Consider the following 15922-nt stretch of genomic DNA (forward strand, 5'->3'; position numbering starts at 1 on the left):
TGTGGTAGGGGAGAGGGGGGGGAGGGAAATGGGTGTGAGTCCCAAGTCCAGGTTGGGCACAGGGATGAGAAAGGGGTGGAAAAAACAGATGGGGATGAACGGGGGTGGGGGTTTTTGTTTGTAGGTTAGATGCTGCCTGACCCGCTGAGCTACCTGAGCACTTTGTGTCTATTTGTATAAACCAGAATCTATCGTTCTCTGTGTCACCTAAGATATCTTTATAGTCATAACCTCAGTTCCTCAGCATATGACTGATACAGGTCAGTAGAGAGGCATGTCTGGTAAAACCGCAACCTTACGGAGCTAGAGACCTGGGTTCGATCCTGCCTTGGGGGCTGTGTGCGTGGAGTCTGCAGGAGATCATTGGGGTCAATCACTAGTTACATTCAAGAAGTAGACTGATGGGTATTTGGTCAATTAAGTGAACAAACTTGGTCTGCACGGTGGTGCAGCTGGTAGAGTTGCTGCCTTACAGTGCCAGAGACCCAGGTTCAATCCTGACCTCAGTTGCTGCTGTCTGTACGGAGTTTGTACGTTCTCCCCGTGATCCCAAATAGACTCAGGAATAGTTGCTTTCCGAGAATTATAACTACTTTTAATTCTAATTCACACATGCACTGACTTCACTGCCCAACACGGACTTCCATCTGTATATATGTATATATGTATGTAGCGCCGCAGAAATTGTACACCTATTCCCGCCCCCATTCCCCCCCCCCCGCCTTCTCCCTTCTGTTTTTGTTTTTTTCTGTTTCTTGTTTTTTTGTGCTAAAATTGTATGTATGCACTTCGAGCAGCTTTCATTTTCACTGTGTATTAGTGACAATAAATGGCATATCTATATCTATCGCATGAGTTTTCCCCGGATGTTGCAGTTTCCTCCCACATCCCAAAGGTGTGCAGGCTTGTAGGTTAAATAGCCTTCTGTAAATAGTTCCCAGGGTGTAGGGGGGGGACGGGACAAGAAAATGGGATAACGTTGAACTAGTGTGAACGGGTGATCGATGGCCGGTGTGGACTCGGTGGGCTGTAGGGACTGTTTCCATGCTGTATCAATCTATCAACCATTCCAAAGAATAACTCAAAAAATAATGTATTCTGTGCCATCTGCTTTTTTCATTGAAAGGTGATGGTTGACAAAGAACTTGAATTTTCCTATGCAAAAATGTCCTTTCTGCGAGGCTTTTCCAATGGGATGGAGTCCACCGTACCACACACAAGGATCGAGGATGAATCTGTTATCAAGGTAGCGTCTTGCCACACTTCTATTTACATCTTAAAGCCACCAGAATTATCACTTAATCCCCAACAAAATGATAAAGTATATATGTTTATTATATGCATTGTGTGATGAACATAGATGATTCCTTGTTATTGAGCTACAGGGAGAGGTTGGGCAGGCTAGGACGCAATTCCTTGGAGCATAGCAGGATGAGAGGTCATCTTAGGGAGGTGTATACAATCAGGAGGGGAGTAGATAGGTTAGATGCACAGATATTTTACCCAGAGTAGGGAAATCAAGCACCAGATGTTCAAGATGAGAGGGGAAAGATTTAAGAGGAACCTGAAGGGCAACCTTTTCACGCAGCGGGTGGTGGGTATATGGAACGAGCTGCCGGGGAAGGTAGTTAAGACAGAAACTATAACAACTTTTAAAAGACATTTGGACAGGAACATGGTTTATAGGGATCTGGGCCAAAAGTGGGCAAATGGGACAAACGGAGATGGGGCATCTTGGATGGTGTGGACAGGTTGGGCTAAAGGGCCCGTTTCATGATGTATGACTCTATGACTCCATTGTAAAGTGTAAAGGTTTACTGTGTTGTAAGCAGAGCTTCAAGCTGCAGTCAACCCAAACCCATAGATGTTGAACATCAGCTCTTTGCGACAGAAATCCTCTCTGATTTTGGCTTCCAATGTGTTCGGAACATAGAAACATAGAAAAATAGGTGCAGGAGTAGGCCATTCGGCCCTTCAAGCCAGCACTGCCATTCAATATGATCATGGCTGATCATCTAAAATTAGTACCCCGTTCCTGCTTTTTCCCCCATATCCCTTGATTCCTTTGGCCCTAAGAGCTAAATGTTACGTGCTTAACACGGGCAATGACGAGACAGAGTACAAAAAGGAGATAGAAAACTTAGGAATGTGGCGTCAGGACAACAATATCTCCCTCCGTGTCAGCAAGATGAAGGAGATAGTCATTGACTGTGCTTTTTATGTGGGGCTGCACATGGTATAGCAATGGAGTTGTTGCCTTACAGCACCAGAGACCTGGGTTCGATCCTGACTACGGGTGCTGTCTGCACAGAGTTGTACGTTCTCCCTGTGACTGCATGGGTATTCTCTGGGTGCTCCGCAATCCTCTCACATTCCAAAGACATACAGATATGGAGGGTAACTTGGCTTCAGTAAAAATTAGTAAATAGTCCCTAGTGTGTAGGATGGTGCTAGTGTATGGGGGTCGCTGGTTGGTGCGGGCTCGGTGGGCCAAAGGGCCTGTTTCCGCACTGTATCTCTAACCTAAACTAAATGTAGAAACGAAGAACTGCAGATGTTGGATTATACACAAAAGAACACAAAGTGCTGGAGTAACTCAGCGGGCAGGCAGCGTCTCTAGAGAACATGGATCGGTGACATAGAAACATAGAAACATAGAAATTAGATGCAGGAGTAGGCCATTCGGCCCTTTGAGCCTGCACCACCATTCAATATGATCATGGCTGATCATCCAACTCAGTATCCCTTACCTGCCTTCTCTCCATACCCCCTGATCCCCTTAGCCACAAGGGCCACATCTAACTCCATCTTAAATATAGCCAATGAACTGGCCTCAACTACCCTCTGTGGCAGAGAGTTCCAGAGATTCACCACTCTCTGTGTGAAAAAAGTTCTTCTCATCTCGGTTTTAAAGGATTTCCCCCTTATCCTTAAGTTGTGACCCCTTGTCCTGGACTTCCCCAACATTGAGAGCAATCTTCCTGCATCTAGCCTGTCCAACCCCTTAAGAATTTTGTAAGTTTCTATAAGATCCCCTCTAAATCTCCTAAATTCTAGAGAGTATAAACCAAGTCTATCCAGTCTTTCTTCATAAGTTAGTCCTGACATCCCAGGAATCAGTCTGGTGAACCTTCTCTGTACTGCCTCTATGGCAATAATGTCCTTCCTCAGATTTGGAGACCAAAACTGCACGCAATACTCCAGTGTGGTCTCACCAAGACCCTGTACAACTGCAGTAGAACCTCCCTGCTCCTATACTCAAATCCTTTTGCTATGAAAGCTAACATACTATTCGCTTTCTTCACTACCTGCTGCACCTGCATGCCTACTTTCAATGACTGGTGTACCATGACACCCAGGTCTCAATGCATGTCCCCTTTTCCTAGTCGGCCACCATTTAGATAATAGTCTGCTTTCCTGACATTTCTCGTCGAGATTTTTTGAAGAAGGCTCCCAATCCACAGCATCGTCTATCCGTGTTCTCCGTAGATGCTGCCTGACCCACTGAGTTACTCCAGCACACTGTGTCCTTTTCCGTTTGATTTCAGGCTTTCTTTATCTCCATTTCCTTTGCTCTTGGTTTGAAAATGTCCCTTTGGCCTTGCCGCGCGATGGAGAGTTGCCAGGAGATGAACGGAGAGGTCCTGAAGTATCCACGTCATTGCAAGAAAATGAGAAAAATCGCAACATTACCTCAACCATTTTGTGGAATCTATTCACGATTAATATTTTCCATTGCGCACGATGTCCCATGCTGTGTGGTAGACAGAGCTAATTAAACCATTGTTCTGTGCTCTGCTCTTTAATCATGCCATGCCTTATTCCAGTCCACACCACCTCGACATATTTATTAGACTAATAACGCTGAGTGCCGCTAATGTTCACACTGGTTTCTGATTACATACCCAAGGCCGTTGTTAGGGCAATGGAGCAGAACACAAGGCCACGGACTGTCCATTCAGCCCCTCAGTCCTGTGCTAGCATCCATGACTGTTCTGCACCTGAGATCCTGTTACTGTCTTATGTTCATAGTGAGGGGTGATCTTATAGGGGTGTGTAAGATTGTGAGGGGAATAGATAGGGCGACTGCAGAGTAGGGGAATTAAGAACCAGAGGACATGGCTTTAAGGTGAGAGGGGAAACATTTAACAGGAACCCGAGGAGTATCTTTTTCACACAGAGACTGGTGGGTATATGGAATGAGCTGTCAGAGGAAGTATTTGAGGCATTCAACATTCAAAAGACATTTGGACAGGTACATGGATAGGAAAGGTTTAAGGGGATATGGGGCCAACATGGGCAGGTGTGACTAGTGTAGATGGGGAATCTTGTTCAGCATGGAGGAGTTGGGCCGAAGGGCCTGTATCCGTGCTGTATGGCTCGATGGTACTGCAAGAAATTGCAGATTGTTGTGGTCACAGCCCAGCTCATGTAAACCAGCCTACCCCGGTCAACTCCATCCACACCACCCTGCCTTAGGAAAGCAGCCAACATAATCAAGGACCACTCACATTCTCTCTTCTCATCTCTGCCGTCGGGCAGGAGATACAAAAGCTGGAGAGCACTTGCCACCAGCGCTTCTTCCCTGCAGTTATAAGGGTCTTGATTGGATCTTTGGGGTCAAGAAAAGAGCGTTCACGTCGCGACCCTGTTTCCACCACCACGCACAAGAAGCACAAGAAGCGCAAGACAGACACCATTGTGTGCAGATGCCAAGACGTGTGTTCAGCTCTGGCTGAACAACTTCTAATCTTGTGTGTGGACTCGATAAGAAGAGAGAGGTGGATCTCTTAAACAAAGGATGATTTCTCGATCTTCCAATCTACCCCTTTGCGGCTTTTGCACTTATTATGCCACAGCACTTTCTCTGTAGATGTAACCAGAGTCTGAAGAAGGGTTCCAACCCGAAACATCACCTATTAGTTACTCGTCACCAGAGATGCTGCCTGATCCACTGAGTTATCCCAGCATTTTGTGTTTATCCTCGGTGTAAACCAGCATCTGCAGTTCCTTCCTACACACTGTATGCATTTTGTTTCCCATCTCTTTTGCATCACCTGGTGAATGTAGTGTGGTTTGGTTGTACTCATGAATGGTATGGTTTAATCTGCTAGCACGTGAATCGACGATTTTCCCTGTACCTCGGTACTCGAGAACAAAGAGGGATTATTGGGGGACTATAATCTATACTTTGTAACGTTGTCAGCACCCTTTACATGGCGACTCTTTGCACACTTGTGTATATGAAGCAAAGAATCTCACTTGTGTATGCAAAGCTAACAATCGCAGTAGAGCTGCTGCCTTACTGCGCCAGAGACCCGGGTTCGATCCTGACTATGGGTGCTGGCTGTGGAGTTTGTACGTTCTCCCTATGACCATGTGGGTTTTCTCTGGGTGCTCCGGTTTCCTCCCACACTCCAAAGCCAAACAGGTTTGTAGTTTAATTGGCTTCAGTAAAATTGTAAATGGTCCCAAACGTGTAGGATAGCGCTCGTGAACGGGATGATAGCTAGTCGGTGTGGGTTCGGTGGGCTGAAAGGCCTGTTTACAAGCTGTATCCCCAAAGTCTAAAGTCTAAATCAAAAAAAGAAAAATACTTCTCCTCAGAATTCATCACTCTTGTGGGATTTCAATTTTTATTAGCCCGAACTTTTCTTTGCTCCCACACACAAGATATTAGACATACGTATAACACTTAAATCGTTCTGTTCTACCATCATTCCTTTTCTCTTGTTCCTATCTGTCTTGCTGAGATCCAAGGTGTACAGCACAAAGTGGTGGAGAAACTCAGAGGGTCAGGCAGCATCTGTGGCAGGAGTGGACAGACGGTGTTTCCAGGACGGGACCCTTCTTCAGACTGGGCACGAAGTGCTGGAGGGTCAGGCAGCATCTGTGGAAGGAATGAACATGCAGCGTTTCGGGTCAGGACCCTTCTTCCAACCTGTTCATTCCCTCCACAGATGGAAGGTGTCTGACCTGCTGAGTTCCTCCAGCACTTCGTGTTTTGCTCACTATTCCAGCATCTGCAGTTCCTCGCGTCTCCACTATCATTTTTGATCAGACGCAGGTAAAAGATCTGATCCACTGTTTAAAAAACATCTCCTTGATGTCCAGTCTAACAACTGGTTCTTATAGAACATGGAACACTACAGGAGCACACGTAAGCCCATCAAGTCTACTCTGCCATTCAATCATGGGTGATCTATCATTCCCCCTCAACCCCATTCTCCAGCCTTCTCCCCATAACCCCTGACACCCGTACTAATAGAGAATCTGTCAATCTCCACCTTCAAAATATCCATTGTCTTGGCCTCCGCAGCCATCTGTGGCAATGAATTCCACAGATTCACCACACTCTGACTAAAAAAATCCGCCTCATCTTCCTAAAGGTACGTCTTTTTATTCTGGCCCTCTGGTCCGAGACTCTCCCACTAGTGGAAACATCCCCCCAACATCCACTCTGTCCAGCCCTTTCACTATTCGGTTTAGTTTCAATTAGACCTTCCCCTCTCATGGCCCAGTGCCATCAAACATTCATCATATGTTAACCCAGTCATTCCTGGGATCATTCTCGTAAACCTCCTCTGGACCAAAATGCCATCAATGCCGGATTCTACATAGAACTACCCCAGGACACAGCACAGTACAGATCAGGAAAAGGCCCTTCGGCCCACAATATCCATATCGAACATGATGGTAAATTAAACTAATCTCTGATCCTCACAAAATAACGGTGATTTTGTTTTCCGTCTTAGTCTACTGATAGCAAGACGTTGAAAAAGTTCAAAGCAAGTTCCATGCCAAGTTTATCGGTCTGACAAATGGCCTACTAATTACTAGCTTCAGAGCGGTATTGCCAATGAATTTGATGGAGAAAATTAACTGAAATATATACTTAATGTGTCATTATTAAATATTAAACTCTGGATATAAAATTAAAACCGAAATCCGTCTTAAATGATGGGCGAAACTGATTGTACTTTTCATCCTTAAATTCTGGTAACCAGTGAGATGAAGATTTAATTATATGAAAGGCCATGGGATTAAGAATGGGTTGCTATACATTTGATTGAATGCAATAGTGTCCTTAGGATATTAGATCCCTTCATCATTGACTTGAGAGAGACACAGACTAAATTTAACCTTTTGAAAATTTCAGTGGCATTTTAGCATATAGCGTAAGACAGGACAGTGATGTGCCAGAACTTAATGTTTGCCGTGTGCAGACTTTTACAATTTAAAATTGAATACTAATCTCTCTGTCCAATTCCTCTGGTCGGCATTTAGTTTAGTTTAGTTTAGAGACACAGCGTGGAAACAGGCCCTTTGGCCCATCGGGTCGGCACTGACCAACAATCCCCACATTTTAATACCAACCTACACACACTAGGGACAATTTACACATATACCAAGCCAATTAACTGACTAACCTGTACGTCTTTGGAGTGTGGGAGGAAACTGAAGATCTCGGAGAAAACCCACACAGGTCACGGGGTGAATGCACAAACTCCTTTTTGATCAAAGGAAGTTATTAATAATGAAAAAATTACAGAACATCTTGAAGAGGTGGCACAAGGAACTGCAGATGCTGATTTACAAAAAGAGTGCTGTAGTAACTCAGTGTGTCAGGCAGCATCTCTGGATAACATGGATAGATGACGTTTTGGGTTGAAGGGCCACGACCCGATATGTCACAAATCCATGTTCTCCAGAGATGCTGCCTGACCCGCTGAGTTACTCCAGTACTTTGTATGTTGATCAAGAGTCCAGCATCTGCACTTCTTGTGCCTCCAAATAATTGAATGAAAATGGTGACACAAGGAACTGCAGATGCTGGCTTACAAAGAAAATACACAAAGTGACTCAGCTGGTTAGGCAGCACCTCTGGAAAACATGGATAGGTGATATTCAGGTCAGGACCCTTCTTCAGACTGATTGTAGTCGGCTCGGGACCCTATGGGTCAGGACCCTTCTTCAGTCTCAGTCTGAAGAAGGGTCTCAACCTGAAACAACACCTATCCATGTTCTCCAGAGTTGCTGCCTGACCCGCTGAGTTACTCAAGCACTTTGTGTCTTCTGTTTTTACCTTGTACTGTCTCTGTATATTAAAAATTACTTCACAATGTTCCTTGTTCAAAGGCATCAATTTAAGATACTCAGTTTATTGAGACAGGATTCAAAATATTTTAATTCCATTAAGAACTTTAACCTCAGCTTCCCGAGATGAAATTAAAAAGCTACCATTCAGCGTACACTCCCATATGTATCTGCTATTTGTATTGCACATCTGTTGACCTTATGTAATGCATTGACCTTCCATCTTATGCAATGACCTTTATTATTAGCCACCTTTATGATTTAAAGATTGATCGATAGATACTGCATGGAAACAGGCCCTTCGGCCCAGCGACCATCGATCACTCGTTCACACTAGTTCTGTCCTAAACACTAGGGGCAATTTACAGAAGACAATTAAACCTGCAAACCTGTGCATCTATGAGATGTGGGAGGAAACCAGAGCACCCGGTGAAAACCAGTTGCACCACAGTGCCACCCTGTAAAATGTTGATATGATGTAAACTGTACAATTATAATCGCACTTCAATACTCCAACATAAAGTAAACGGTTGCCTTTCCAAATCATTTCCATAGCCAGTTTTCCACTGGAGAAAGCTTGCAAAATTGTGATTTGCTGATCAATTATCAATTGGCTCCCCAGTAGCTTTATGGATCACTCCGATGAGGTGCTTGCTTTCATTGTCCAGTTATGACGTTCATAACAAAAGTTAAAAATTAATGAAGAACTATTATCTAAACGCTTGACAAGATCAAAACAGGCCACGTACTGGAGGAGGACTGGTAGAGCCGCTGCCTCACAGCACCAGAGACCCGGGTTCGATACTGACCTCGAGTGCTGTCTGTGTGGAGTTTGCACGCTCTCCCTGTGGGTTTCCTCCATTTTCCTCCCACATCCCAAAGACGTGGGGGTTTTGTAGGTTAATTGTCCTCTGAAAATCGCCCCTGGTGGGTAGGAAGTGGATGAGAAAGTGGGATAACACAGAACTTGTGTGAACGGGTGATCGATGTTCTGAGTGGACTTGGCGGGCTGAAGGGCCTGTTTCCATGCTGTATGTTTAAATGAAAAACTCAGCGGGTCAGGCCGCATCTGTGGAAGGAATGGGCAGGTGACGTTTCAGGTCAGAATCCGTCTTCAGAGTTCCTCCAGCACTTTGTGTTTTGCTCAAGATTCCAACATCTGCAGTTCCCGGTGTCTCCATTTGCATAAGTATACATTTCTGTTTTGGGCCAATAAAACACTCTTTGACGCTGATCATTAAGGGCAAACTCCTTGGTGAAGAATGTAATGCACTAGCGTGGCTATATATTTTAATTGTTAATGTCTGCATTAGATGCAGTAAGGATGTTTACAGTGGCAAGTGGCAGTAAAATGGAATTAGTGGCTGGGGACTAGATTCTAATAAGTGCTCTATTATGTTGAGGTAGATCTCTTTGAGAACGAGTAAATCATCCGAATACGAGATTGCTGTGTGTTAATTAGAATTAAACCTTTGGGTGCTTCCAGCCAGTGGAAATAAAATTAGAGTTTACTTTCACAGAGGTACCCAAATGTCTGAGTTTCCCCTGAGACTGATTAACTGTTTGAGCTTTCAGCCAGTGTACCATGCTTTGCCCGCTGTTGTTTCTGGTGCTGTTAGCAGGGAAGTTTGTTTGAATGATGTAAGACACATTTAGTACTATCTACCCAAGAGGTGTCATACCCAGCTGCTTCCTGCACACCTTGACTCAACAAAAAGCCTGCACAAAGGACGTGTACCTTGAGGGCACCTTGTTAATTCACATTCTTTTGAAGCTAAGAGCTTCATTAACCAGCTCGTTAGAAGACCGTGTGCCTGTATTACAATAGACTGTGGAGAGATACCCTCTGAGCGTTGTCGCGTCTTCAAAGCCTGGAGCCTTGGAGGGAATAATATGGAGACAGCGGAAGGGAAGAAAGCCATTCAGCCCCTCTAGGCTGTTCTGTCATTCAATTAGATAACCAGCTTTGGAAATGGAAGATTGGCAGATCAGCCTGGCCAAACTTCTCGACGTGGGATTTGTGATTCAGAGACTTTATTTTGCCCTGGTTTTTTAATTAAGCACAGTGCAACATCATTTCTAGGGAGATAGACTGTGTGTGGAGATGTTTAATGCAGAGAGAGTGGCTATGTGGCTAACTAAGCTATTTTACTTACTTAAACCATGAGACCATGCAGTTTTTGTTGAAATGCAGTTTAAAGAGGCCAACTTGTGAGGCAAGGTTAAAAGCTCTCAAGGTGAAATCTAATATTATGGCTTGCTGTCAGTCTGAAAACTACCAGGAATAATTCTGATCAGTTTATTAAGCATTTTTAGTTTCTTAAAGTTATTGAAATAAAGTTGTGTTGAAATACCTCTCTGTTACCTAAAACCTTTGGTAAGCCATGTCTTAGATGGTAGACACAAAATGCTGGAGTAACTCAGCGGGACAGGCAGCATCGCTGGAGAGAAGGAATGGGTGACATTTTGGGCCGAGACCCTTCTTCAGACCTTCTCCAGAGATGCTGCCGGTCCCGCTGGGTTACTCCAGCATTTCGTGTCTATCTTCGGTGTAAACCATCATCTGCAGTTCCTTCCCACACATGTCAGATGGTTCTTGTCAAACCGATAGTTTAGCGATACAACATGGAACCAAGCCCCACGACCCACCGAGTCCACACCGACCATCGATCACCCGCTCGCCACTCGTCATCCCACTTTCTCATCCACGCCATGGAGCAAGTTACAGAAGGGTCAATTAACCTACAAACCCGCGCGTCTTTGGGGTGTGGGAGCAATCCGGAGCACCCAGAGAAAACCCATTCCATTGTCGGAGAACGTGCAAACTCCACACAGACAGCAGCCACGATCAGGATTGAACCAGGGTCTCTGGCGCAGTAAGGGAGCAGCTCTACCACTGTGTCACTGTGCTGCCCTGTGTTGCATTGGTCATTCATATGTTTAATTTCAATCAATTTTCAAGTCTAAATTTAATGTAATGGACCTCAACAAGTCCATTACGGTAGTTTATATTAAGCAGTAGTTACACAATATAAACTCATTGAGCCGAATGGCCACGGCCTCCCTTGTACATGCCAACCACGTTGGCATACTGGGCTAGTCCCATTTGCCTGCATTTAGCCCATATCCCTATAAACCAAATCCATATATCTGCCTAAGAAGGAACTGCAGATGCTGGAAAATCGAAGGTACACAAACGTGCTGGAGAAACTCAGCGGGTGCAGCAGCATCTATGGAGCGAAGGAGATAGGCAACGTTTCGGGCCGAAACCCAAGGGTTTCGGCCCGAAACGCTTAGGCAGATATATGGATTTGGTTTAACGAAGGATATAGGCAACGTTTCGGGCCGAAACCCTTGGGTTTCGGCCCGAAACGTTGCCTATCTCCTTCGCTCCATAGATGCTGCTGCACCCGCTGAGTTTCTCCAGCATTTTTGTGTACCATATATCTGTCTAAATGTCTTTTAAAGGCCATAATTGTATCTGCTTCACCTGCTGCCTCTGGCAGCTCATTCTAGATACGGACCATTGTCTGAGTTAAAATGTAGCCCCTGAGATCTCTTCTCACACATTTCCTTTAAACATTGTCACTCTCACCTTAAAGCTATGCCCTCTAGTTTTGAATGACTAATTAAACGTATGGATGATGTAGGCCTTTCGGCCCACCGAGCCCATGCCGACCATCGATCGCCCGTTCACACTAGTGCTATGTTATCCCACTTTCTCATCCACTCCCGACACACCAGGGGCAATTTACAGAGGGCCAATTAACCTACAAAGCTGCACGTCTTTGGGATGTGGGAGGAAACCGGAGCACAGGGAGGAAACCCACGCGGTTACAGAAGAACGTGCAAACTCCACACAGACAGCACCCGAGGTCAGGATTGAACCCAGATCTCTGGCGCTGTGAGGCAGCGGCTCGACCAGCTTCTAAATATACTAATTGAACCATATTACCAAAATGGTGGCTAAGAATTAGTTCCTCTTTGCAGTTAGTTTATTTATCTCATGTTATCAGGGAAAACAAGATTACACTTCCCCAGAACTCCAGCTTATAATATAACGCGCCATTAAATGAAAATTCTTAAAGAGCATAGCAAACTAAATCAGTTCTTTTATAACAGCTCTGCAGTGAATTAATATTGACTTGTAGCAATTACTTTTCATGAATGATGCTTCAGAATTCTGAAAAAAATCGACAAGCTATTTTAATTCCTCACATGCTTACAGTCAAAATGGAATATTATTGAACACGCAGGGATTAAGCAACATATTAAATTAAATCAGGCATCTGTAAAGAATGAGAGAAAATAAAATAAAATACCACTTCAATTGACGGCTGTTTGTGTGATGTGTTTGTGCGTGTAACCAGTTATAGGGCAGTCTAAAGCTTGTTATTTAGCATGTAAAAGCCAAGAAATGTAACACGCATAAAAATGAATGGTGGAAATATCACGTTGGTAAATCCTGGTACAATATAGGATAACATACTAAATGTTTAAAAAAATCGGCCACAGTTTGAATGCACAATTATTTGATGTTTTCTTCATGTAATATTAATCCGGTTTGTTTGTTTTTAAAGCCTCTACCAGTTCAAGGCTTACAAGTTGTCCTAGTTCCCTTTCACTATCCACCGATTCCTTTCATTCCCAGGCATTATAAGACAATAGCAGCATTGCGTGCTTTCATACCCATGGCTTCCATGTGGCTGGTCCAGGCCAAATTGTTTTCTTTCTTTTGATTTCTTCTTTGATTTTCCCTTTGCCTTCAAACCTGGCCCTGCTGCTTTTCAAAACATCCTCGTCACATATTTTTGTTTGTTGTCAGAAGCCACATCATTCACGCCGAAAATAGACACAATGTGCTGGAGTAACTCAGCGGGACGGGCAGCATCGCTGGAGGGAAGGAATGGGTGACGTTTCGGGTCGAGACCCTTGTTTGGACTAACATACTGGGCTACATCCGCAACTCTCTGCAATTTCAGAGAATTTTGGATTTCGCCCAGTCCATCACACAGACCAGACTCCTCGCCCACTGACTCCCTCGATATTCCAGTTAAGTTTAGTTTAGTTTATTATTGTCACGTGTACCGAGGTACAGTGCAAAGCTTTTTTGTTGCGTGCTATCCAGTCAGCTAAAAGACTATACATGATTACAATGAAGTCTTCCACAGTGTACAGCTAAAGAATAAAGGGTGTAACATTTAGTTCAAGGTAAAGATCGATGAAGCCTGATGAAGGATAGTTCAAAAGTCTTCAATGAGATGGATGGTAGATTAGAACTGCACTCTGGTCGGTGAGAGGACGGTTCGGTTGCCTGATAACAGTTAGGAAGATTCCGTCCCTTAAACTGGAAGTGTGCATTTTCAATATTCTGTACCTCTTGCCTGATGGGAGAGGGGAGAAGAGGGAGTGACCGGGGATGAGATTTGCCCCTGATTCTATTGGTGGCCTTGTCGAAGCAACGTGAAGTGTAGATTGGTGTCAATGGTTATTCATTGTTGCATATTCAACAACGAATAACTAAACATTATGTTCTGGGCTACGTCCACTATTCTCTCCAATGTCTTGCTGTCTTGGATGGGTCTATTTTCAACCCATGCAGTGATGCATCCCGATAAAATGCTTTCTACAGTGCATCTGCAGAAGCTGGTGAGAACTATTGGGGACGTCGAATTTCCCAAGCCTTATAAGAGAATAGCAGTACTGCGTGCTTTCTTACCCATAGCTCGATGTGGCTGGTCCTGGACAAAATTGCCAGCGATATTTATTCCTAAGAACCTGAAGCTTTTGACCGTCTCTTCCTCAGTGCAATCAGTGTAGACTGGGATGTGTGTACTGCTTCCCTTCCTGAAGTCAATCACACTCTCCTTTGTCTTGCTCACATTGAGGGTGAGGTTGTTGACTTCACGCTGCCTCGGAGAAAGCAATCAACATAATCAAAGACCTTTCCCTCTCTGGTTTTTCCGTCTTCTGTCCCCATCTGCAATTTTGTTTGTGTCTCCAATATAATGTCCAGTTTAGTGAGTTACAGTATTAGTAAAATGCCAACCCCTAAAGGTGCATAGGCGGATGGAATACGGATGGTGTGTAAAAAAACACTAAATGCTGGGAACAATCGTAACCCAGGCAACATCCGGGGAAACAATTAATGGGGCGAGCATTACAGGCAAAATACTTCACCGGATCTTTGGGTCAGAGGGAATGAACAAGCTTGAGATCTTTATTGTATCAACGCCACCATTCCAACATTCCCAACCTCATCCCGCATATGGAAACATCTTCTGGCAAGGAGATACTTTGCTGCCCATTGTATGGTTCCAACAGGAGCTTGCAACATGGAGTAAGCAGTTGATAAAATGAATGAATAAGTTTATTGGCCAAGTATTCACATACAAGGAATTTGCCTTGGTGCTCCGCCCGCAATGACAACGTGACATACAGTGACAGGAATGACACACAAAAACATTAAAACCAAACACGAAAGTCACGGTCATGGCCGTAGAACCATACAGCATAGAAACAGGCCCTTCAGCCCAACTTGTTTGTGCCGACCAAGATGCCCCATCTAGGTCCCAATCCCATCTGCCCACATTTGCCCCTTATCCCTCTAAACCTTTTCTATCCGTAAAGGATGAAGTCCGGAAGGACAGCAAACAAGAGAGAAAGAACTAAAAGTAAAAACTGACACCATGAGATGTAAATCAAAACAGTAAATGCCGATGAATATCTTCGGCCCATCACGTCCATGCTGGATCTCTAAAACTAAACTAATTTAGGGATATGGGAATAGTGTGGCTGAGACAGGTTAGCATGGACACAGTGGGCCGAAGGGCAAAGTCATAGTCATAGATCCTTACAGTGTGGAAACAGGCCCTTCAGCCCAACTTACCCACAGCAGCCAACATGTTCCATCTACAGTCGTCCCACCTGCCTACATTTGGCCCATATCCCTCTAAACCTGTCCTATCCATGTACCTGTCCAAATGTTTCTTAAACGTTGAGATAGTACCTGCCTTAACTATTTCTTCTGGCATCTAATTCCATATACCCACCACCCTTTGTGTGGAAAGGTTCAGAGTCCTATTAAATCTTCGCCCCTCCACTCCCCCCCTCATCTTAAACCTTGTCCTGTGCTGCACGACTCTATGCTTATTCATTTGATGGAGCCACCTCAAAGGCTCAGTGGTTGCTCCCTGCCTCTACATCCCTGCGAGCTGATCGCTCTTTGATGGCCTTGTTAGCCGAACCAAGAATGAGAAAGAAAAAGCTGACAAGGTCTTATCCAAAGCCAACTCCGCTGAAGAAATACTGTGAGCGGGGTGGCACCAGCCCTTAGTGTGACAGCCACGGTGAAGAAAGTAGACTCAAAAAAGCTGGTGTAACTCAGCGGGACACTGAGATGCTGCCTGTCCCATTGAGTTACTCCAGCATTTTGTGTCCACCTTCGATTTAAACCAGCATCTGCAGTTCTTTCCGAGGAACATGATGGTTCCAAGTTAAACCTTCAACTGTTAACTTCTTAACATAGAATCCATCACTTGGCGAAATTTAATCGGAATGCTGCTGGCCATTCAAATTAAAAAAGTAGCTTTAATGAGGTCTCAGTCCCCGATTTCAGCATCGATTTTCAGCACCTGCCTGCTCTAAAGAACCAATATAATCCTCCTTTGTCTAAGGCATGCTGTGGGATGGGCACTGAGGCAGGGCAGGAATGATATGAATTATTACCATCTTTAACCTTCAGTGCTTATTCCTTTTAGTGCTCCGGTTTTTATCAGCGATCCTTCGAAACCGTCAGAACTGTCTACACCAGAGCTCACTTTCC

The 15922-nt window shown here is 44.5% G+C and overlaps 1 protein-coding gene across 1 annotated transcript in view; it reads left to right on the forward strand.

The window, feature by feature from the left end:
- Positions 1-15922, forward strand: part of LOC129707694 (serine/threonine-protein kinase 33-like) — a 56041-nt gene that overhangs the window by 5245 nt on the left and 34874 nt on the right. Inside the window, exon 2 of the mRNA XM_055652894.1 lies at positions 1127-1246. Within this exon, the coding sequence (XP_055508869.1) occupies positions 1130-1246 (117 nt within the window). The 5' untranslated portion in view covers positions 1127-1129. The remainder of the gene's footprint in view (positions 1-1126; positions 1247-15922) is intronic.

This window comes from Leucoraja erinacea, chromosome 22 (genome assembly GCF_028641065.1).
Source record: "Leucoraja erinacea ecotype New England chromosome 22, Leri_hhj_1, whole genome shotgun sequence".
NCBI classification, from domain to species: domain Eukaryota; kingdom Metazoa; phylum Chordata; class Chondrichthyes; order Rajiformes; family Rajidae; genus Leucoraja; species Leucoraja erinaceus.